Source organism: Bubalus bubalis, chromosome X, assembly GCF_019923935.1.
Source record: "Bubalus bubalis isolate 160015118507 breed Murrah chromosome X, NDDB_SH_1, whole genome shotgun sequence".
NCBI classification, from domain to species: Eukaryota; Metazoa; Chordata; class Mammalia; order Artiodactyla; family Bovidae; genus Bubalus; species Bubalus bubalis.
In genome coordinates this window covers 9,461,844-9,483,584 of record NC_059181.1, presented here as the reverse complement: position 1 = coordinate 9,483,584, position 21,741 = coordinate 9,461,844, and the positions used below count along the sequence as shown (strand labels likewise).

The window sequence follows — 21,741 nt, the reverse complement described above, 5'->3', positions numbered from 1 at the left end:
GGCTTTCATTTTTAAAATCATATGGATATGCATTTATTCAGCAAAACCAAGAAGCACAGACAAGCAAAAGGAAACTTAACATTTTGGTGAATATACCTCTAGATTTTTTTTCAAATTACATAGGCAGTTGTTTCTTTTCACAAAAATGAGTTCACATGCTGTACATACGTGTCTGTAATCCATGGTTCTCATGTCATAAACACCTGGAGCCACCTGCTTTTGATGTCCTTCAAAGTTCCACTCCCTAAGCTGGGCTCCGAGCATCTTAACAAACTTAAAGAACCCTGTTTGGATGACTCACACTTTTTTTACCTCCTGATCACTTTTTTCTGAGACAAAACCTGATTCCTGATCAAGTTTGAACAAGCCTTTCTCCTGCTGTTTTCTTCTGTCCCTTCCTTGTACTTCCCTCTTTTCTGAGATTAGCCTAGATTCTAAATTGGAGGCATTTCTATGGTGAAGACTAATTTTCAGAAATAGAACATCTCCCATCTTGTATTAGCACAATAAGTCAACAGGGCTCTGGAACCACTGTTGACTCAGCTACATCTCCAGCGACTAGCTAACTCAGGTCTGCCTACCCACATTTAAGGAAAATTCATTTGAGAAGGTTTAAAAAGAAACTAAAATTCTGAAAGAGATGGGAATACCAGACCACCTGACCTGCCTCTTGAGAAATTTGTATGCAGGTCAGGAAGCAACAGTTAGAACTGGACATGGAACAATAGACTGGTTCCAAATAGGAAAAGGAGTACGTCAAGGCTGTATATTGTCACCCTGCTTATTTAACTTATATGCAGAGTACATCATGAGAAACGCTGGACCGGAAGAAGCACAAGCTGGAATCAAGATTGCCAGGAGAAATATCAATAACCTCAGATATACAGATGACATCACCCTTATGGCAGAAAGTGAAGATGAACTAAAAAGCCTCTTGATGAAAGTGAAAGTGGAGAGTGAAAAAGTTGGCTTAAAACTCAACATTCAGAAAACTGAGATCATGGCATCTGGTCCCATCAGTTCATGGGAAATAGATGGGGAAACAGTGGAAACAGTGTCAGACTTTATTTTTTTGGGCTCCAAAATCACTGCAGATGGTGACTGCAACCATGAAATTAAAAGACGCTTACTCCTTGGAAGGAAAGTTATGACCAATCTAGACAGCATATTGAAAAGCAGAGACATTACTTTGCCAACAAAGGTCCGTCTAGTCAAGGCTATGGTTTTTCCAGTGGTCATGTATGGATGTGAGAGTTGGACTGTGAAGAAAGCTGAGCACCGAAGAATTGATGCTTTTGAACTGTGGTGTTGGAGAAGACTCTTGAGAGTCCCTTGGACTGCAAGGAGATCCAACCAGTCCATTCTGAAGGAGATCAGCCCTGGCATTTCTTTGGAAGGAATGCTGCTAAAGCTGAAACTCCAGTACTTTGGCCACCTGATGCGAAGAGTTGACTCATTGGAAAAGACTCCGATGCTGGGAGGGATTGTGGGCAGGAGGAGAAGGGGACGCCAGAGGATGAGATGGCTGCATGGCATCACTGACTCGATGGACGTGAGTCTGGGTGAATTCCAGGAGTTGGTGATGGACAGGGAGGCCTGGTGGGCTGCGATTCATGGGGTCGCAAAGAGTCAGACACGACTGAGCGACTTAACTGAACTAAAAAAGAAACTAAACAGAATAAAATTCAATCCTAAAGCTAGAAACCAGAGATCTATTTCCATAGAGAAGCTGATGGGATTTGGCTGGATACTAGTATATCAGTACCTACATAGAATAGATGCATCAATTTGCTTACCAAATAGTTCAGACTGCCTATTTCCATAAACACACGAAACTAGGAAGATTAAAGTGCAGGGGAGGCAGAAAAGAAAAGCTGGAAGAATTCAGTATTTTCTGTAAGGAAGTCAGCAACCATGTGTAACCTTTAATGCATAAAAGGTGCGTGCTGAATTAACCAGATATATATATATATATATATATATATATATATAAAATACACACTTGCATATTGTTTTTAGATTCTTTTCCCTTAGAGGTTATTACACAGTATTGAGTAGAGTTCCCTGTGCTATACAGTAGGTCCTTGTTGGTTCTCTATTTCATATATATTAGTGTGATCTGTTAAACCCAAACCCCTAATGTATCCCTCCCCTCCCCTTTCTCCCTTTGGTAGTCAGAAGTTTGTTTTCTGTGTATATGCACAGCCCATATTCTTGACCATAACACTGATGGTAGAGAAGAACATGCCAGCTGTGTAATCATCCTAATCAGAGAACGCTCCAACCTAAATGTAGGGAGGTAGCTACAGGGTATCAAACGTGGTAGAAACCCTGAAAGTCATTTTTCAGAAGCAACACTGAGCCCCAACAGCTTAGGTGACTTAGCCAGAATTGCAGCAGTGTGACCTGAGAGACACAGCCCAGGGAGCCAGATCACTGGTGTCATGTCTGGGACACTGCCCACCCCTTCATGGCAATAAATACAGTAAAACATCTATGTGTTCAGCTAAACATATGATAGCCTTGCTTAAGCTTCAATATGGTAGGACTCAGCATCATTTTCAGTCTTGCCAGACCCACACAAGGGACCTTTTATTGGAAATAGAAAGATGTGACCCGTTAAGTAATCTTTCAGCAGGAACCTCCAAAGCACTGTTAAACAGCAAAACTCTAGCCCACGTTTTGAAAATAGGTAAGAACATACAACCACAGAAGTTGGAATAAATTCTAAGTGGTGCAGAAGAGGAGCAGGAAGCAGGAAAGGAAGGGAGAAAGGTATGTCCAGTTAAAAGGGGCTGTCGGATAGTTCCTGAAACCAATGTGTATATTTCCTGACTGGCTCAGGATAGAGCCTTTAAAGCTTTAGTTTTTAGAATTGAGAGGTGAGGGTAGCAGTTCCTTACCCCTTTATTTGATTTAGTTATCCTCTTTTACTTTGCATGTCATTTACCTAAAGATTTTGATAGGTGTCAGGATATTAAAATAATACCTAGCATGGGAAAGCAGTGGAGGAGGGAGGGCAGGAAGGAAAGGGAAGACGCTCCAAGTGCAGACTGGGACCCAAAATGGCTAGACCTGTGACAAACTTGATCTTCCACTATTTGCCCAAGGCCAGGCCTGCTTATCTTCCTGCTAAATAACTGAAAAAAAATATGATGGTAAGTTAAACGGGAACAGAAAGCTTAACTCAGAATCATGTAAAGTGATTGAAAAATATAACTCTTAAGACCCTGGCCTGAGACGAATACTGGCTCCACAGAAACTACGTATCTTAACCACTGTGCCACCTGGGAAACACCCCGCAGAAGCTGCCAGGTCCCCATTTACGTGATATTTTGCAGGCAAGAGAAAGTTACAACTGATCTTGGCACGACGTGAACAGAAATCCTTTAATAGTGACACTTGAATCCAGCATTTTGAAACACCATACTTTGGTTGCTCCAAAACGAGTTTTTGAAAACTACACAGTTTGTGAAGCCATTTTTAGACAAAGAAGATGAGAATGCCAGTGTCTTTCCTGTTGGAGCTAATATTTGCTTTAGGTGTGAAATTTGTCTTCAGTGCCTCATAGAGCTTTGCTAAACCCTTCCTTCTTCTCAGCAACCTCTTTCCTTCTGCTCCCTCCCCTCTGCCCAGGACACCTTTCTGGGCAGCTTCCTTAGGAAAAAAGCAAAAAGTGCTAAATCCACATCCTAATACCTCATGCTGAATTTGTTTAACACGTTACACTGCTAAGGATACAGGTTGATGTGGACAAAAGCACCAGGCTTTGGTGGGTTCAAATCCTTGCCCTCTCTCTATGCAATGTGGCACGTTACTTAACCCTGCTAAACCTCAGCTTCCCTATCTGTAAAGGGAGTAAAACAATAACCACCTCAAAGGATTGTGAGGAGTCGAGAGAAAATGGCAGTATGATGCCTAGCACCCTAGTAGGTATTCCAGAAACCTGTACCCCTTCCTCTCATCACTCCGTAGGTGAAGTTTTTCAAAAGATCATAGTGAAGTTTAAAAACTGGAGACAGTGAGATGACCTTCAACATACGTTTCAAGCCTCACCCCTCTTCCCCCAGGGCCCCTGCCCCTGCCCCCCCGGGGATAAGAGGTATTGGGAAGAAGATTCCCCATGCCTTCTCTAGTCAACAAGCACCTGCTCTGTGGGTCTGTTACAAGCTTTCAGTCCTGGGACTGGTTACCTTAAAATCAGATTGACTGTGTATTTGTGCCACCAGATTTCTAACAAATCAATATTTGGATGTTAATTCAAAGTGTGGTCCATGGACAGGTAGCATCAACATACTCTGGGAGCTTGTTTTAAATTCACACTCTTAGATCTCACCCCAGCCCCAGTACATCAGAATCTGCATTTTAGCAAGATCCCCAGAGGACTTATGTGCACAAGAGAGTTTGAAAAACACTGACCTAGACTACATTATAGTTGTACAACCTCTTCAATCCAATAAAACCATCATGGTCCATGAGAATTTTCAAAATTCTATGAATTTGGCTGCAACTCTGTGGTTCACCTCCCTCCCATCTTCTACCTCCATCTAAAATACCCCAGACTCCTGACTTAGGGAGACTTCAGGAAGCTAAGACCAAATATTCTTACCTAAAATAACATCAAAAAACCCAGATAAATAAAAGAAGGCTTGACTAACATTTCTTTATCTTTTCAGGAGTAGTTATGAAGCCAGTATGAAAAGTCATGGAAGGACCTATAAAGGAAAAGAATCTGAAAAACTACATATATGTGTGTGTGTGTGTGTATATATATATATATATCTGAATCATTTTACTGTACACCTGAAACTAATACAACATTGTAAATTAACTATAGTTCAATTAAAAAAATAAATAACTAAAGGAAGAAACAAAGTCCTGGAAAGGCAAAGGCTAAAGAATAGTATGGAGAAAATCAGCAGAGGAAACGACATAAAGCCAGATCAAGCCAATGGTGATGTGCACACAACCTGACTGTTTCCATGAACCAGATGTTGAGCTAGGAGGGAATTTCCAGTGAATTTCCTATAGCAGGCCCCTGAACGACATGGTCCCACCAAAGAGCCCCATCAACGTCACATTCATAATTTTGCAGTACTTTTCTTAAAGCGCTCCCCCCGCTACCCCATCTGTGAACTTCAGGGTCTACAACACCCAGATGCAAACCTATTTTGTAGCCACTTGCCGCTTACACGCACCATTTTGGCTGGTCCTGCTGCCCAAGGCCACGGCTGTGAGGTAGCTCTGCTCTTGCAGGAACACAGCCCCAGCTGTCCTCCTTCCAGCAGCAGCAAATTGTCTCACATTTTCCCGGCTGCCAAGTCAGAAATGGCCACATTACTCAGTGCCCCCCAAACGTTTATTGTCCTGCAAGGCCTTACACAATCCCACAGGAAACCACGCTCAACGCTTGGCCAACACTTGTTGACCTGATTGAGTGCAACAAAAACGGAGACAAAAGCATATTTCATACAGGTTCCAACTTTGATAACTACAGCTCCTGCTTTTCCCAGGCAGCTTTCGGGTACATGTGATAACCTGTCTTTGTTTGGAGAGCTCTGTGCTGGAAAGGAGGAGAAAATATCTCGGCCAAAGCCTGCTTGTGACGCTGACTCCTCTCACACGAGTCAGGAAACCATGAGGTAACGCAAAAGTGTGCAGAGAATAAGAAATGAAAACTAAGCTCAAGAATGCACCCAGGGAGGCTAGAGAGGGTATGAGAAAGTCAGATGGTCAAATGACCAAAAAGAAGCCCATTTCCACAGCTTAAGAAATCCAGAAATGGAATAGAGATGGGTTTGGCTAATGTACCATGCACCAAGAGTGCAATGAAAGAATGTGATTATCATTTGACTGATTTATGATTATCACTCTAATGATTTATGACATTGCAACATTTAAACTTTATTTTTTATTAAAAATTTTTATTGCAGTATTATTGATTTACAATGTTGTGTTAGTTTTAGGTGTACAGGAGAGAGGAAGGAGGAGACAGGAGACAAGAGAGGAGACAGCAGTCAGGAGACAGGAGAATATTGCCTGAATATGGCAATAAAGAGAATTTAAAAGAAAAATGGCTTATAATAATAATATTTGCAGTGTGCAAATGCCTAGGCATGGCAGCACTAGAAGACATAATGAAGTCAGATGTTTTCACCTATCCAAAGTAGGTTGTCTCCTCTCCTCAGTTATACATACATAAATATATTCTTTCTCCAATTATTTTCTATTATGGTTTATTACAGGATATTGAGTAGAGTTCTCTGTGCTATTCAGTGGGTCCTTGTTGTTTATCTATTTTATATATAGCAGTGTGTATCTGTTAATCGCAAACTCCTAATTTCTCCCTCCCCTGCCTCCCTTTTGGGAACCATAAGATTGTTTTTTACGTTTGTGAGTTACAACATCATGGCTTTACTCATCTTACTATCTTCTCCTGTGCACACTGACTGTATGTAATCAGTAATCAGATCAGATCAGATCAGTCACTCAGTCGTGTCCGACTCTTTGCGACCCCATGAATCGCAGCACGCCAGGCCTCCCTGTCCATCACCAACTCCTGGACTTCACTCAGACTCACGTTCATCGAGTCAGTGATGCTATCCAGCCATCTCATCCTCTGGCGTCCCCTTCTCCTCTTGCCCCCAATCCCTCCCAGCATCAGAGTCTTTTCCAATGAGTCAACTCTTCGCATCAGGTGGCCAAAGTACTGGAGTTTCAGCTTTAGCATCATTCCTTCCAAAGAAATGCCAGGGCTGATCTCCTTCAGAATGGACTGGTTGGATCTCCTTGCAGTCCAAGGGACTCTCAAGAGTCTTCTCCAACACCACAGTTCAAAAGCATCAATTCTTCGGTGTTCAGCCTTCTTCACAGTCCGGCTCTCACATCCATACATGACCACAGGAAAAACCATAGCCTTGACTAGATGAACATTTGTTGGCAAAGTAATGTCTCTGCTTGTGAATATGCTGTCTAGATTGGTCATAACTTTCCTTCCAAGGAGTAAGCGTCTTTTAATTTCATGGCTGCAGTCACCATCTGCAGTGATTTTGGAGCCCAAAAAAATAAAGTCTGACACTGTTTCCACTGTTTCCCCATCTATTTGTCATGAAGTGGTGGGACCGGATGCCATGATCTCAGTTTTCTGAATGTTGAGCTTTAAGACAACTTTTTCACTCTCCACTTTCACTTTCATCAAGAGGCTTTTTAGTTCCTCTTCACTTTCTGCCATAAGGGTGGTGTCATCTGCATATCTGAGGTTATTGATATTTCTCCCGGCAATCTTGATTCCAGCTTGTGTTTCTTCCAGTCCAGCGTTTCTCATGATGTATTCTGCATATAAGTTAAATAAACAGGGTGACCTAATGATTTATTTTAGGCTTAGCTATGGACAGCTGGTTCCAAATTCGGAAAGGACTATGTCAAGGCTGTATATTGTCACCATGCTTATTTAACTTATATGCAGAGTACATCATGAGAAATGCCAGGCTGGATGAAGCACAAGCTGGAATCAAGATTGCTGGGAGAAATATCAACAACCTCAGATATGCAGATGACACCACCCTTATGGCAGAAAGCAAAGAAGAACTAAAGAGCCTCTTGATAAAAGTGAAAGAGGAGAGTGAAAAAGCTGGCTTAAAACTCAACATTCAAAACATGAAAATCATGGTATCCGGTCCCATCACTTCATGGCAAATAGACGGGGAAACAATGGAAACAGTGACAGATTTTATTTTCTTGGGCTCCAAATCACTGTAGATGGTGACTTCAGCCATGAAATTAAAAGATGCTTGCTCCTTGGAAGAAAAGGTATGACCAACCTAGAGAGCATATTAAAAAGCAGAGACATTACTTTGCCAACAAAGGTCCGTCTAGTCAAAGCTATGGTTTTTCCAGTAGTCATGTATGGATGTGAGAGTTGGATTATAAAAGAAAGCTGAGCACCGAAGAATTGATGCTTTTGAACTGTGCTGTTGGAGAAGACTCTTGAGAGTCCCTTGGACTGCAAGGAGATTCAACCAGTCAATCCTAATGGAAATCAGTCCTTAATATTCACTAGAAGGACTGATGCTGAAGCTCCAATACTTTGGCCACCTGATGCGAAGAGCTGACTCATTGGAAAAAACCCTGATGCTGGGAAAGACTGAAGGCAGGAGAATAAGGGGACGACAGAGGATGAGATGGTTGGATGGCATCACCAACTGGATGGACATGAGTTTGAGCAAGCTCGGGGAGTTCATGATGGACAGGGAAGCCTGGCGTGCTGCAGTCTTTTGAGAACCTGTCTACTAAGCATTCTGTTAGGAGCTAGAGATGCAGCAGTAAACAGAACAGAGGCAGCCCAAACCTTCAGGGGACTTATGTCCCGTGGAGTAAGGACCACAGTAAAGTTTTAATTACCGTAGAATATCTGAAAAATACTTCTGTTTGAAACTGGAATTTAGGGAATGACAAAGAGTCCTTTAGAACAATTTAAAACAAGAGAACTTAACACCCTGACATCAGCAAAGAAGTCACTGATGGACTCCACACAGTTCTCCATCCTCTAGCAATCAAGTAGGCAGTCATTTGAGAAACCGAGGGTGAAGCAGGGTGACCGTGGCAAAGCAACTTAGCCAAATAAATTAATTCTACCCTCTGCTAATTCACTTCCATTCCCATATGGTAATTTGTACTTACTCTGCTGTTTAAACATGGTAGCATGGCTGAAGATCAATTCTAGAATAAAAAGTCAATTTAGGAGAGGGAAGGAGGAAGTGGCAGAACTCTCGAAATACCTAGGCACAATCTCTTGGGATTCTCATCCCTTTTTGAGGGCTTGGAACATTCGAGGGCAGCTGGGAGGAGTGTTTTCCTATGAGTCAAAATGTCCCAGATTTATTTCTTTATTCTATTCATTCACTTCCTCTGCCACTTTTCCTGAACCTTTCTTGGGCTCTGTATTTTCCATGTCTTTAGTCCAATTCTAACTTGTTGTGGCAACCTGCTATTTCCATTACGTGATTTGATTTGCTTAAATTATGGTCTGTGTTGTCACCTCTAGCCAGGGAGACCCATAGGAATTTCATCTTAGCTTCTCTTCCTGAGCTTTTAGCAGGCAACAAGCTTGTGGGGTGATTTGACTTCACGATGTAAACACGCTTGTTCAGTTGGGAACAGTAGTGCTCACATTTTTTACAAGAAAGAACCATTATCTGTGTTTGTGTGTGTGTATGTGTGTGTGAGAGAGAGACAGAGAGAGAGGGAGGGAGGGAGGGAGGAAGGGGAGAGAGGGAGACAGTCTGTCTTTCTTCTGGCTTCTGACTGACCTCTAGTTTTCTCTTTAAAAAATTCCTTTGACTCGTGGCTTTAAACACCATCTATATGTTTAGGGTTCCAAATTTCAGCCAGGCCCTCTCCCCTGAATTCCAGACTTGTATTCGACTGTTAGCTTGCCCATCTATACTTGGAATAACTAATAACTGTTTCAAGCTTAACGTGTCCAAAGCTGACCTCCCGACTAACCCCTCAAACCAGCTCCTCCTACAAGGCTTGCCTTCTCAGCTAATAGCAACTTTAACCTTCCAGTTGCTCAAGCCAAAGAATGTGGGATCACCCTTGACTTTTACCCTTCCTTCACAGCCAGCATCTGATCCATCATGAAATATGGTTAGCCATATTTTCAAAATATATCCCAAATTTGGCCACTTTTCACCAGCTCTACTGCTACCTACTGGTCTAAGTTGCCACGTATCTGTCACCTGGAGTATTGCGCTTGCCTCCTGGCTGCTCTCCCTGCTTCTGCACTTATTTCCTGCTATCCTCCACTGTCTAGCCAAAATAATGCTTTCACATGTACGTCAAAGCCCACCACTCCTCCTGTCTGAACGTTTCAATGGTCCCCCATCTTCTGGTCCCCTAATGCCATCTCTAACATCATCTTATGATTTTTCTACCTTACATTGCCACTCCTACAATATTCTGAGCACTACCCACCCCAGGGTCTTTGCACAGGCTGTTTCTTTTGCTTGCCAAACCATCACAGACATCTGCGTGGTTCATTTCCTCATCTCCAGGTTCTGTGTCAAAAGGCATCTTGCTAATGAGCCTTACTTAGACCATCTTGTTAATACTACACCTCGCTCCACCCAGCACTCCCAGACTCCCTTAGTCTGCTCACTTTATCTTTGTTTCATAGCACCTAACATGTTAAAACCAACTACACAATTTACTTATCTGTCTCTCTTCCCTGAAGAGTAAGCCCACAAGAGCTCTGATAGCTTCTCTCTGTAGCCTGAGCTTTTTCCACAAGAATCTCTTTATGGGGGCCATTACTCTGTCACCTCTGGCTCTTATGCCTCCTGGTGTTAAGAGGCTGGAGGCTGGGTTCTGATGTGAATAGGTTACACTTACTGGAACCAAAGATGAATGTGTTATCTCTTCTAAGAATGTTTGCATATTAAACCTCAGGTTCAGTGGTGGAACAAATAACCTTTTTTTCCTCATGAAAGGAGATGGTGAGTGGAGGGGGAGGGTTAGGGTGGACATAGAAAAGTTGGTTCTGTGGGGATTTTTTTTTGCGGGATCTTAGTTCCCCAACCAGGGATCGAATCTGAGCCCTCAGCAGTGATAGCACTGAGTCCAAACCACTGGACCACCAGGGAATTCCTTGTTGTGTGGTTTTGTTGTGCCCTTTCCTGCTATCTGTGAAATATTTACATAGACTGTTGGCATTTTATCAATTTCACTCCCCATTTTTTAGTGGAAGGTAAGGACTTGGGGTCTGGATGGAGCTGGCAAGCTGTGACTATCACCTGTGTTTGGAAGCAAGATTTATTGGAGCACAGCCACAGTCATTTGTTCACGTATTGGGTGAGGCTGCTCTCCTCCAATGGCAGAGTTGAGTTGTGACAGAGGCCATGTGCCTGCAGAGTCTCTAATATTTACTATCTGGCCTACATAGAAAAAATTTGCCAACTCATGCCCTAGAAAAATCCTGCCAGCTGTGGAAGTGACCTAGAAGCTTGGAATTTAGCTCAACAGCTCAATTCAATACATCTTCACTAAATTGTATAGTGTACGAGCTACCAGAGTTGAAAGCAAAAGAAGTAGGCAAAGGGGAGATCTTTATGGAACTTCCAGCTACGATTCCCACTTTGATTCAAATTATTTTTTCCCAAAATTTTATCATGAATATTCAAAATACAAAAAAGTTTAAAAAAAAACAATACACCGCTAGATTCTATATTTACATTTTACTGCATTTGTTTTGGCATCTATTTATCAACCCTCTATCCATCTGTCAATCCACCTTATTGGTATTACTACTACTATTACCTGGGTTCAATCCCTGGGTTGGGAAGATCCCCTAAAGAAGGGAACAGCTACCCACTCCAGTATTCTGGCCTGGAGAATTCCATGGACTGTATAGCCCATGGGGTTGCAAAGAGTCAGACATGACTGAGCAACTTTCATTTTCACTTTTTCCCCACCACTACTGTTACTGTTATTTTTTGCTGCATTTAAAGTAAGTTGCAAACTTAGCAAACTTTATCTGTAGACACTTCAGAGTATGTAACTGAATATTAATTCAAATTAGCCTTTTATTTTAACTCCAACACTGTAATCTTGAAAGTAGCCTTCATTGGGCCAGAAGACATGGCATTATACGAGCTGAAAACTGAGAAAGGTTTTCAGGATAACTGGGTAAAGTATCAGGGAATCATTCACCTAAATTTGTCCATTTTCTTCATTCAGAGATGAATCAGCCTTTCAGGGCTAAGAATGTTTTGCCTGTGGTGAATTCTAGGAAAGTTCGGTGGCTGAAAAGAGAGGGTCATAAGCTGTTCCTTTCAGGCACACTGCCAGAAACCCATGGGAAAGGCAGTTATGAGTTTCAGTGGTTGATCACATGTAGCGTCTAGGTCAGAACCCTGGCTAATGGACCAGACTGTGTCCATGCAGATTGCTCTCACGAGGGTGGAAATGGGAGTCAAGTGTACACATCGTTCCTGGATATTTTTAATGTCCTCGACCATGAGCATATCTATATCCTTCATAAACAAATGCTTATAAAATAATCAGTCGCTGACTTGGAGCCATTTCCTGGAGTCAGAGAGTCTGAATCCCTAATACGGAGTATTCCAGACATATTTGTCATTTAATGAACAGCAGTGACTGTGCTTTAAGGCAAATTACCAAAACCTGACCAATGTTGAAAAAAAGATTTTTTTAAGAAAGATTTTTTGAGTTGACTGCTTGAAGAAGAAAAAATGGCAAATGATGAAATGTCTAAGATGTCCATGTATTTCTATAAGGTATATTCTCGAGAAGCGTTTTGAATGAAAAAGGAAAAATGATCTCATAAAATACGTTGATAATGTGGGTGTCCTCAAAGATAGATAATGGTGCTACCTGGAATCATTTAGCAGCTGATGGCATATCTACACACTCATATATCCAGCTGCCTGCTCAGCATCGCTGACTGGATGGCAAGTGACAGTGTGAAAAGTGCTCATAGCTCCATGTACGAAGTCACATTTCTCATTTCAAAAGCCCGCCCTGTTACAGTGAAATGTTACGTGCTGCATATTCCATTTGTAAAAATTTGTGCTCCCCCCCACTGCCGCCACGCTTGTTTTTCCTCATTTTAAGTCTTCTAGCTTTTAAGGTCTACTCTTTTTTTTCTGTGCAACAGCCTACAAGTAGACTTCTCTGCCTTGCCCTGACAATGCACGCCTTTGAATTAGCTTCTCCCTGCGACTGCCTTCTCAAAGTTAAGAAAGAAAGGGAGCTCTTCTGCCTGTTTCAGAGGTGGAGGGGATTCTGAGTCCCAGGGGAAGCTTGGAACATGTGGTAAACTGAAAGCATCCTCAGGAGTATGGGAAGTCCAATATGGAAGCATGTAAAAATGTAGAGTGCATCCATCTTCTCCTGTTTTCTTGTATCAGGAAGCCATCCTTCTCAACGTCACGTGCAACTGAAGAAACTTTAAGGACCCCTGCGCTTCAGAGGTTACTGCTCTGCCCAGTGGGACACAACATTTCATCTCTCAAGTCTAGTTTAATACATTTTTATCTTACTGGATGGCTGCTTGCCTTGGTAGTAACATTTAGATGAACAGATTTGCTTTCTGAAAGGGTAAATATTTGTAGAAATCTTTTTTTACTCCAGAGAGCTTTGAAAATCCACCACATCTCTTTTCTTGCATCAAAGCATATTTTCAAGTTATCTATCATCACTAAACAAATAATCTGGAAACTGAGTGGCTTGAAACAACCATGTTTATCTGCTCACAAGTCTATGGGTCTGGAAGTTGGGAAGAATGCAGTTAAGTGTTCATGTCTTAGACATACGGAGTCAGCGATGGCAGCTGGGCCTGGAAGAGCCACTTCCCAGATGGCTTGTATATATATCTGGCGCCACAGTGTCCTTGGCCTCTGTCTCCTTCCTCACATGGTGTTTCTTCTTCCAAGACTACTCCTCCATGTGGTGTGGGCTTCTTCCAGAATGCTGGTCTCAGAGTCATCACTCCTTTTACAAGGCAACTGACTTCCAGAAGGCAGGAAGCAGAAGCTGCCAGGCTACTTCAGAGCCACACCTAGAACTGGCACTACCCCTTCCATTGTATTCCATCGGTCAAAGCAGCCACAGGCCCTGCCTAGACTTAGGAGGAACAGAAGTAAACTCCACTTGTGATGGTGGGGTGTGTCAAGGTCACACTGAAGAAGAAGATGTGCATGTGGGAGACACTGTTGGAACCATCTTAGGAAAATAGACTCTTCCAAAGGAGGAGAACCAATGACTGATCAACAATGTGTAATCGTGGTAACAATGTGTAGTCGGCATGCTTACCAGGTCAAACATCTCACCCGGATTTGAGAGGACAGACAGGCAAGTTTTCCTAGAGGGGGTGATGTGGAAACTGAGAGCTGAAAGATGAATGGCAATGAGCCAGATCAAGGAGAAAGAAAGTTCCAGGCAGAGGCATAGCAAGTCGACAAAAGAGTGAATGCACATTCGAGAGCCTTAAAAAGTTCAGCATAAAAAGGAAAGAGGGGCCACCTCTGTGTGTGTATGTTTATCCTTGAGTAAGTATCAGCATGCTGAGGCTGAGGCTGGGTTAAAGACATCACAGGATTTTCTCTTGAGGGCAAGGAAGGTTTTAGGCGGTTGGTTCATTTCCCTGCGACTTGGAGAATGGTTTGACTACCAGAGCAGATGGATGGTGGGAAGCACTGGACATATTTAAGAGATAATAGGAGCAGAATCCACAGGATTTCAAGGTGGACAAATGATGGCTTGGGTTTCAGGCTCAGGCAATTGGCTATGCGTTGAACTATTTGGTAGGGAATGCAGAAGTATTTACCAAGGACTGCCAAGTGCCCAACAGAGAGTCCCTACTTCTGTTTTCTTTGGAGACAGTTGCAAAGGTTAAGTATAATGAAGATAAGCAGCAAGATTATTTCATGGCACTTTTAATGTTCTTGTATATTATCTCATTTAGCTTTGACTCATTGAAGTAAGGCGGCGATTTGAGCCGCGCTGACGCTGACATATAAGTAATCTGGGGAAAAGCCCTTCCTCTACATGCCCGTTAGAGCAGGTCCCTAAACTAGGCCTGCAGCCAAGTGTAGCCCACTACCTTGTTTTTAGAGCTTGTGAGCTTAACAATGGTTTTTACACTTTTAAGTGCTTGAAATAAAAAATCAAGAGAGGAGTAACACTTCATGATAAGTGAAAATTCCATGAAATTCAAATGTCAGCAGCCATAATTAAAGTCTTATTGAAACGCAGCCGCACCCACTTATTTTACGTGCTGTCTCTGGCTGGCTTGTTGCTACAACGGCCAACTGCCTCAGCCGTCTCAGAGAACACGTGCAAAGTTGAAAATATTTACTATCCAGCACCTTTATTCTTCAAAAGCAGGCAATGAGCTTTCTGCTGTTTACAGAATAGAAATCCTTAGAGGCTTCTGCACCTACGCATAGCCCTGTAAAAGCGGCAACTTCATGATGTAAGCAATAATTGAGCAGTGCTTAGGGCCTGCCCCGGAGAAGGCAATGGCACCCCACTCCAGTACTCTTGCCTGGAAAATCCCATGGACGGAGGAGCCTGGTGGGCTGCAGTCCGTGGGGTCGCTAAGAGTCGGACACGACTGAGAGACTTCACTTTCATGCATTGGAGAAGGAAATGGCAATCCACTCCAGTGTTCTTGCCTGGAGAATCCCAGGGACGGCGGAGCCTGGTGGGCTGCCTGCCGTCTATGGGGTCACACAGAGTCGGACATGACTGAAGCGACTTAGCAGCAGCAGCAGCAGTAGGGCCTGCCCAGCTCCTTTAATTCTCATCACAACCCCATCAGCTTGTACTGTATTATCGTCGCCACGCCCGTTTTACAAGGGAGGCACTCGAGGCACAGAGAGGCTGAGCTACCTGCCCAAGGTCACACAAGGCCCAAGAAGTGATGGAGGTAGCTGACTCCAGGCAAAGACAAGTTTTCCGAGGAGGTCCAGTTGGGACCTTTGGCCTGAACACAGCACCTGCTAGGCCCATCCATGCCTCCTAGGGCCCAGAGCGCCTCTCTCCAGTGACATTTCCCCGCCCGCCCATCACAAGGGCAGCCGAACAGGCTGGGGCGGAGCTGTGGCGAGGGGCGGGGTGAAGGGATCCGCGCGGCGGCGGACTGTCAATCAAGGAGTATCGCCCTTGCCCAGGGCCTCCGAGACCCGTGGACTCCCGCCTCCAGCCTCCCTGCGGCCACTGGCAGCGAAGCGCTGAGTCACGGTGAGGCAGCCGCGGGGCGCCCTCCGAGCCCGCCCTCTCCACGCCCCTCGCTGCAGCCTCCAAACGGGCTGCTGTAGCCGCCCTTCACCGGGCTCGAGTACCTGGCGCCCGCGGGGCTGGCGGGGCAGACCCCGCCCTCTCTGGCCCGCTTTAGACTCCCAGGGGAGTCTCCTAAGAGAAATGGCCAGAGATGCTTAAGTAGTCCCCTGCAGTTTGGTGCAAGTCGCAGACGACTTTTCTTTCTGCAGAGCACTAAGATCTGGTAAGTACCTCGTCAGTGGTGCACGTGCATAGATCTTAATTGGAGGAGTCTGGAAAGATCCAGAAATAGTTCAAATTGGGGGCGGGGGCTGGACGTAAAATACTTTCTAGATGCTCATAGGTGGAGAATTGAGTTCACTAAAGGTGGCAGCCCAGGGGAGAGCACACTTAGAGTGAGCCTTGATTGGCCGGGCTTCCCTGGTGGCTCAGAGGGTAAAGCGTCTGCCTGAAATGCAGGAGACCTGGGTTCGATCCCTGGGTCAGGAAGATCCCCTGGAGAAGGAAATGGCAACCCACTCCAGTACTGTACTCTTGCCTGAAAAACCCCATGGACGGAGGAGCCTGGTAGATTACAGTCCATGGGATCGCAAAGAGTCGGACTTCACTTTCACTTGACTGGCTGGAGGGTTTAGCCGCGCAGAGTGCTCTGAGTAGCAGCAGCTCACATTCTTAGAACACTGACTACACTCCTTTGCAGAATCTACACTGTTTTATGACTCCTATTCACAGGTGGAAAGCCTGAGGAACAGGGAGGTTTAACAGTTGGCCTCAGATCACACAGCCGATACGTGGTGAACCTGGGATGCAGACTCAGACTGTGTGGCTCCAGAGTCTGTGCTTCTTGCTAAAATATCTATCTTGGTTTGAGTGGGAAACTTTGAAGGAATGGATTATATGTCATTTGCAGAAGAGCTTTAGGGATTGCGTGTATTGTCTGCAAGCATTTGAAGTGGAAAATGGATTAATTATACTTGGTGTGAGACTCACAAAGAGGAAGCACTTTTGAATTGGGGGTCCTGAGTAGAATACAGATTGCATGGTCAAGGGCACCTCCTCCGTGAGTTTCCTGTGCTTTTCTGTGCTCTGGAAGACTTCAGAGAAAGGTTCAAGTATTTCTTGCCACTTAAGTTGACCCTGAACTTCAGGGATAGACGAGTCTTTGAATTTGATGACCCTCAAAGATCCCTTTCAGTGCCAAGATCCTTGCACATTCAGATAAGAGATACCCAGATCTCTCTTAGCTCATGGTAACAGCTCCCTTCTGGGGCAACGTGGGGTAGAGGAAGGGGCAGAGATTTCAATCAGATGAAGCAGGTAAAGTGCTCATTAGAGGTTCTAAGTAAATGCCCAGCAGCTGTTATTACTAACTGTGGTCAACGGTGGTCCTGGGACTACACCAGATAACCATTGTAAATCGTTAGTAGGGTGCTGGGAACCTCCTGAGCACTCACAGGCGTCCACCATCATTAGTGGTGTTTGAAAGCATCTAGCCCAGGTCTTGTGCAGAGTAAGCAATTAAAAAATTATAGCTGTTAATATTGGGCTGGCCAAAAAGCCCAAAAAGTTCATTTGGGTTTTTCTGTAACATCTTGCAGAAAACCCCAAATGAACTTTTTGGCCATACAATATTTGGGGCGTGGTGGGGGGTGAATTTCCTATCCTATTTTTTATAGACCGTGGGTGGTCGGTCCCTCCTTGATGACGTCTCTGTTTTGTTGTCCCTTCTCTTACCCTGCATCCTCTACAGCTCAGCCTCAGAACACTTGCTTTTTAACCTTGGATACGATGTCGTCCAAGAAGGTTACCCTCTCAGTGCTCAGCCGGGAGCAGTCGGAAGGAGTTGGAGCGCGAGTCCGCAGAAGCATCGGAAGACCGGAGGTATGCTGGTTGGGTGGCTGTTTCATGCCTTTTTTTTTTTTTTTTTTTTTTTTTAGCAGAAGGGACGGGTGGGACCCTGAGGGTAAGCTTGAGAAGATAGGGCATGAGACAATCATGAGCTGCCCCATGGGGTACCTTAGGAACCAACTCGAAACTTAGCAATTGGGGTCTCCTCGAGACTAGCCCCACCTCAAGGGGATTTCTGTACTGTGGATCCAGTGATCCTGACTGAAACGTCTGTGCTGCTCTCCGAACACCCACATCCTATCCTGAGTTGATCTGTCAGCCTCCAGGTGCACGTGCCCAGGCATACCTGCTAGATCCCCTAGGTTTACATGCCCACCAGTCAAAGCACCAGGGACAGATGCTGGGGCCCAATCCCAAATTCCTAGGAGAGAGAATCCCATTGCCTCCTCTTGGGTCAGGTCTCTACCCTGAGGCAGTCAGCCATTTGCCAGGCATTTTGAGTTCTTAGAGAGATGGCTGAGACTGGACTCTTTGGACCTCTTGATGGGGGGCTAAGTGGGGGCTTCCCTCAGAGAAGGTGATTGTAGGTCAGGCAGACATCTTTCAACATCAGAGAGCAGTTTTTGAAAATTTTGGGAGACATGGGACTTGGAGAAAAGAAAATCTTATGTGCAAAAAAAGGAAATGATGATTCTAATCCATGGAATACAGTGCCCAGCTCCAGATTCCAAAAGCAGAAATTGAGGTATAATTGACATATAATAGTAGTTTCAGGTGAACAACACAATGCTTCAGTATTTGTATATATTGCAAAATGATCACAAGTCTAGTTAACATCTGTCACCGTAATATTTTTCTTGTCATGAGAACTTTTAAGATCTACTCTCTTAGCAACTTTCAAACATGTAATGCAGTATTAACCACAGTCACTGTGCTGTACATTACCTCCCCATGACTCATTTATTTTCTAACTGAAAGTTTGTACCTTTTGGCCCCCTTTATCCATTTGTCACCCCCCCCCCACACACACACACATACACACACATCTGGCGATCTCCAATCTGTTCTCTGCGTCCATGAGCTTTTTTTTGTTTGATTTTGAATTCCACATATAAATGAGATCATACAGTGTCTTTGTCTAACTTATTTCACTCAGCATAATGACCTCAAGGTCCACCCATGTTGTTGCACACAGCAAGATTTCATTCTTTTTTTATAGTAGAATAATATCCCATTGTATCCCATACACACCACATTTTCTTTATCCATTCATCTGTCATTGAACACTTAGGTTCTTTCCATGATTATTGTAAATGATGCAGCAATGAACGTGGGGATGCATACAGCTTTTCAAGTTAGCATTTTCATGTTCTTTGGATAAATACCCAGAAGTAGAATTGCTGGATGACATGGTAGTTATACTTTTAATTTTTTGTGGAACTGGCATACTGTTCTCCCAGTGGCTGCACCAATTTGCATTCTAACCAGTAGTGTAGTAGGGTTTCCCTTTCTCCACATCCTCACCAACACTTGTCATTTCTTGTTCTTGGTGGTTTTTTTTTAAGAATAGCCATCCTGATAGGTGTGAGGTGATATCTCCGTGTGGTTTTGATTTGCATTTTACTACTTAGTGATGTTGAGCATCTCCCCAAAATATTTTTTGAATAAAGGAGAAGTATATTAGGGAAATGGATTATTTTTGAAAAGTGAGGCTGGTTTGTTCCTCTTCTTAAATTCTGCTCTAATATTCTCATACTCTTCCCACCATTAGCTTCCTGTTCATCTGAGAATGTCTTTTGAGGTCAGTCAGATTTTGGTTTTCAAAGGGATACAGGCAAACAAGATTATTCTAAGGACTAAATGCACAGTGGATGTTGGGAAGATGCAGATGGATGTGGTGTCATATTCTTCTAGGCCACATTGCCAGCAGAAGAATTCAAACACCTCTCAGTAAACCCAGTATTGTATGTTCAGGGTAGCTAATACTTTAATTACTCCATCAGAAACACATCTGCTGAGGGGTTCTTAATTTTTCTGGTCTTATGAACCCCTTTGGGAGTCTGCTGAAATCCATCAGTTCACTCTCAGAATGTTGTTTTATAAATTCCTTCTCAGAATAATGTTTTTAAAATGTATAAAATACATGGGATTACACACAAAGGAAAATCTTTGTATTGAAATATAGTTAGTAAAATATTGCAAAAACAAATTTGCAATTAGTAACTTAAATAACTCTAGTAATATTCAGTAAGAAGATGTAGTGGTACTTCTCATAACTACTTAATTTCAAAGCTTTGAGGAGCATGAACATGGTTCAGTACCTGCAGCAACTGTGATGTGATATGAAAAGAGCTTTGATTTCTATTGGTGACAAAGTCACAGGTCCTGGTAATTTACTGTGATTCTTTGACTGCATTCATAATTAAAGGAAATGTTACATTTCAGTCTGGAGATGGATGGTGGTGACTTGTTGCACAGCAGTGTGAGCGTACTTAATGCCACCAAACTGTATGCTTTAAAATGGTTAAAATGGTAAATTTCATGTTATGTTTGTTTTACTACAAAAAAAAAATTCAGAAGAAGAAAAAATTTAGTTGGAAGTTAGTAAAAATAATGATGTGTTTTTTGTTCCCAGCCAAGTTTACAGTCACCCTGAATTCTATCTATAGATAGAGATATATAAAATATAGAATTTACCCAGTTAAAAGTCCCTGGCTGAAAAACCTGTGCTATAGAGACCCCCACATTCTACTAATTCAAAGGGTCTACCATGCCCCAGGTGTGTCTCCACTCTAAGGAAAAACGTGAATAGGAACCATTCCTAGTGCCACATGGCATCCGGTCCCATCACTTCATGGGAAATAGATGGGGAAACAATGGAAACAGTGTTGGACTTAATATTTTTGGGCTCCAAAATCACTGCAGATGGTGACTGCAGCCATGAAATTAAAAGACACTTACTCCTTGGAAGGAAAGTTATGACCAACCTAGATAGCATATTCAAAAGCAGAGACATTACTTTGCCAACAAAGGTCCTTCTAGTCAAGGCTATGGTTTTTCCAGTGGTCATGTATGGATGTGAGAGTTGGACTGTGAAGAAGGCTGAGCGCCGAAGAATTGATGCTTTTGAACTGTGGTGTTGGAGAAGACTCTTGAGAGTCCCTTGGACTGCAAGGAGATCCAACCAGTCCATTCTGAAGGAGATCAGCCCTGGGATTTCTTTGGAAGGAATGATGCTAAAGCTGCAATTCCAGTACTTTGGCCACCTCATTTGAAGAGTTGACTCATTGGAAAAGACTCTGATGCTGGGAGGGATTGGGGGCAGGAGGAGAAGGGGACAACAGGGTATGAGATGGTTGGATGGCATCACTGACTCGATGGACATGAGTCTGGGTGAACTCCGGGAGTTGGTGATGGACAGGGAGGCCTGGTGTGCTGTGATTCATGGGGTCGCAAAGAGTCGGACATGACTGAGCGACTGAACTGAACTGAACTGAACTGAAGACAGAGAATGTTTTCTTTTACCTCTGTTTAGTTATATGTTTTGGTTGTACAGTATAAACAATTTCGTGTCCTTAGTTTTTCATTTAACAGGGTAGCCAAGCACCTCCCACATTCTTATAAATTCTTCATAAATACCATTTAAGTAGTTATGACATATTCCAGTGAAAGAGCATACCATTATTCCCATTATTCTCTTATTCTTAGCCCAACTTTTTTACTTTTTGTTTAAATATTTGAAAAATTTTTATTGACATATAGTTGATTTACAATGTTGTGTTAATTACTCTTATACAGCAAAGTGATTCAGTTATAATATATATACATACATATATATACATTTCTTTTTTAAATATTCTTTTCCATTATGGTTTATCATAGGGTATTGAATATAGTTCCCTGTGCTCTGCAGGAGGACCTTGTTGTTTATCCATCCTATATATAAAAGCTTATATCTGCTAACCCCAACCTCCTCCTCCATTTCTCCCCCAACCCATTCTCTGTCAGCAGCCACCAGTTTGTTCTCAATGTACATGATTCTGTTTTTGTTTTGTAGATAAGTTCATTTGTGTCATATTTTAGATTCCA

General features: G+C 43.2%; 2 protein-coding genes across 7 annotated transcripts in view; one reads left to right on the top strand and one right to left on the bottom strand.

Annotated features, from left to right (window-relative positions):
- BMX (BMX non-receptor tyrosine kinase) overlaps positions 1–5,370 on the bottom strand; it is a 44,924-nt gene extending 39,554 nt beyond the window's left edge. For 2 of the 4 annotated variants that reach the window (XM_044936629.1, XM_044936628.1), the window contains exon 1: positions 169–283. In XM_044936629.1, the coding sequence (XP_044792564.1) occupies positions 169–264 (96 nt within the window). In that variant the 5' untranslated portion in view covers positions 265–283. Of the gene's footprint in view, positions 1–168; positions 284–5,198 lie in introns of those variants that run through there. The other 2 variants (XM_006041541.3, XM_044936627.1) reach the window with 2 other exon arrangements.
- A 10,362-nt stretch (positions 5,371–15,732) lies between these two features.
- Positions 15,733–21,741, top strand: part of PIR (pirin) — a 97,760-nt gene continuing 91,751 nt past the window's right edge. Inside the window, exons 1-2 of one of the 3 annotated variants that reach the window (XM_044937185.1) lie at positions 15,733–16,027; positions 17,555–17,685. In XM_044937185.1, coding sequence (XP_044793120.1) covers positions 17,593–17,685 — 93 coding nt within the window. In that variant the 5' untranslated portion in view covers positions 15,733–16,027; positions 17,555–17,592. Of the gene's footprint in view, positions 16,028–17,293; positions 17,315–17,554; positions 17,686–21,741 lie in introns of those variants that run through there. The other 2 variants (XM_006067076.3, XM_044937184.1) reach the window with 2 other exon arrangements.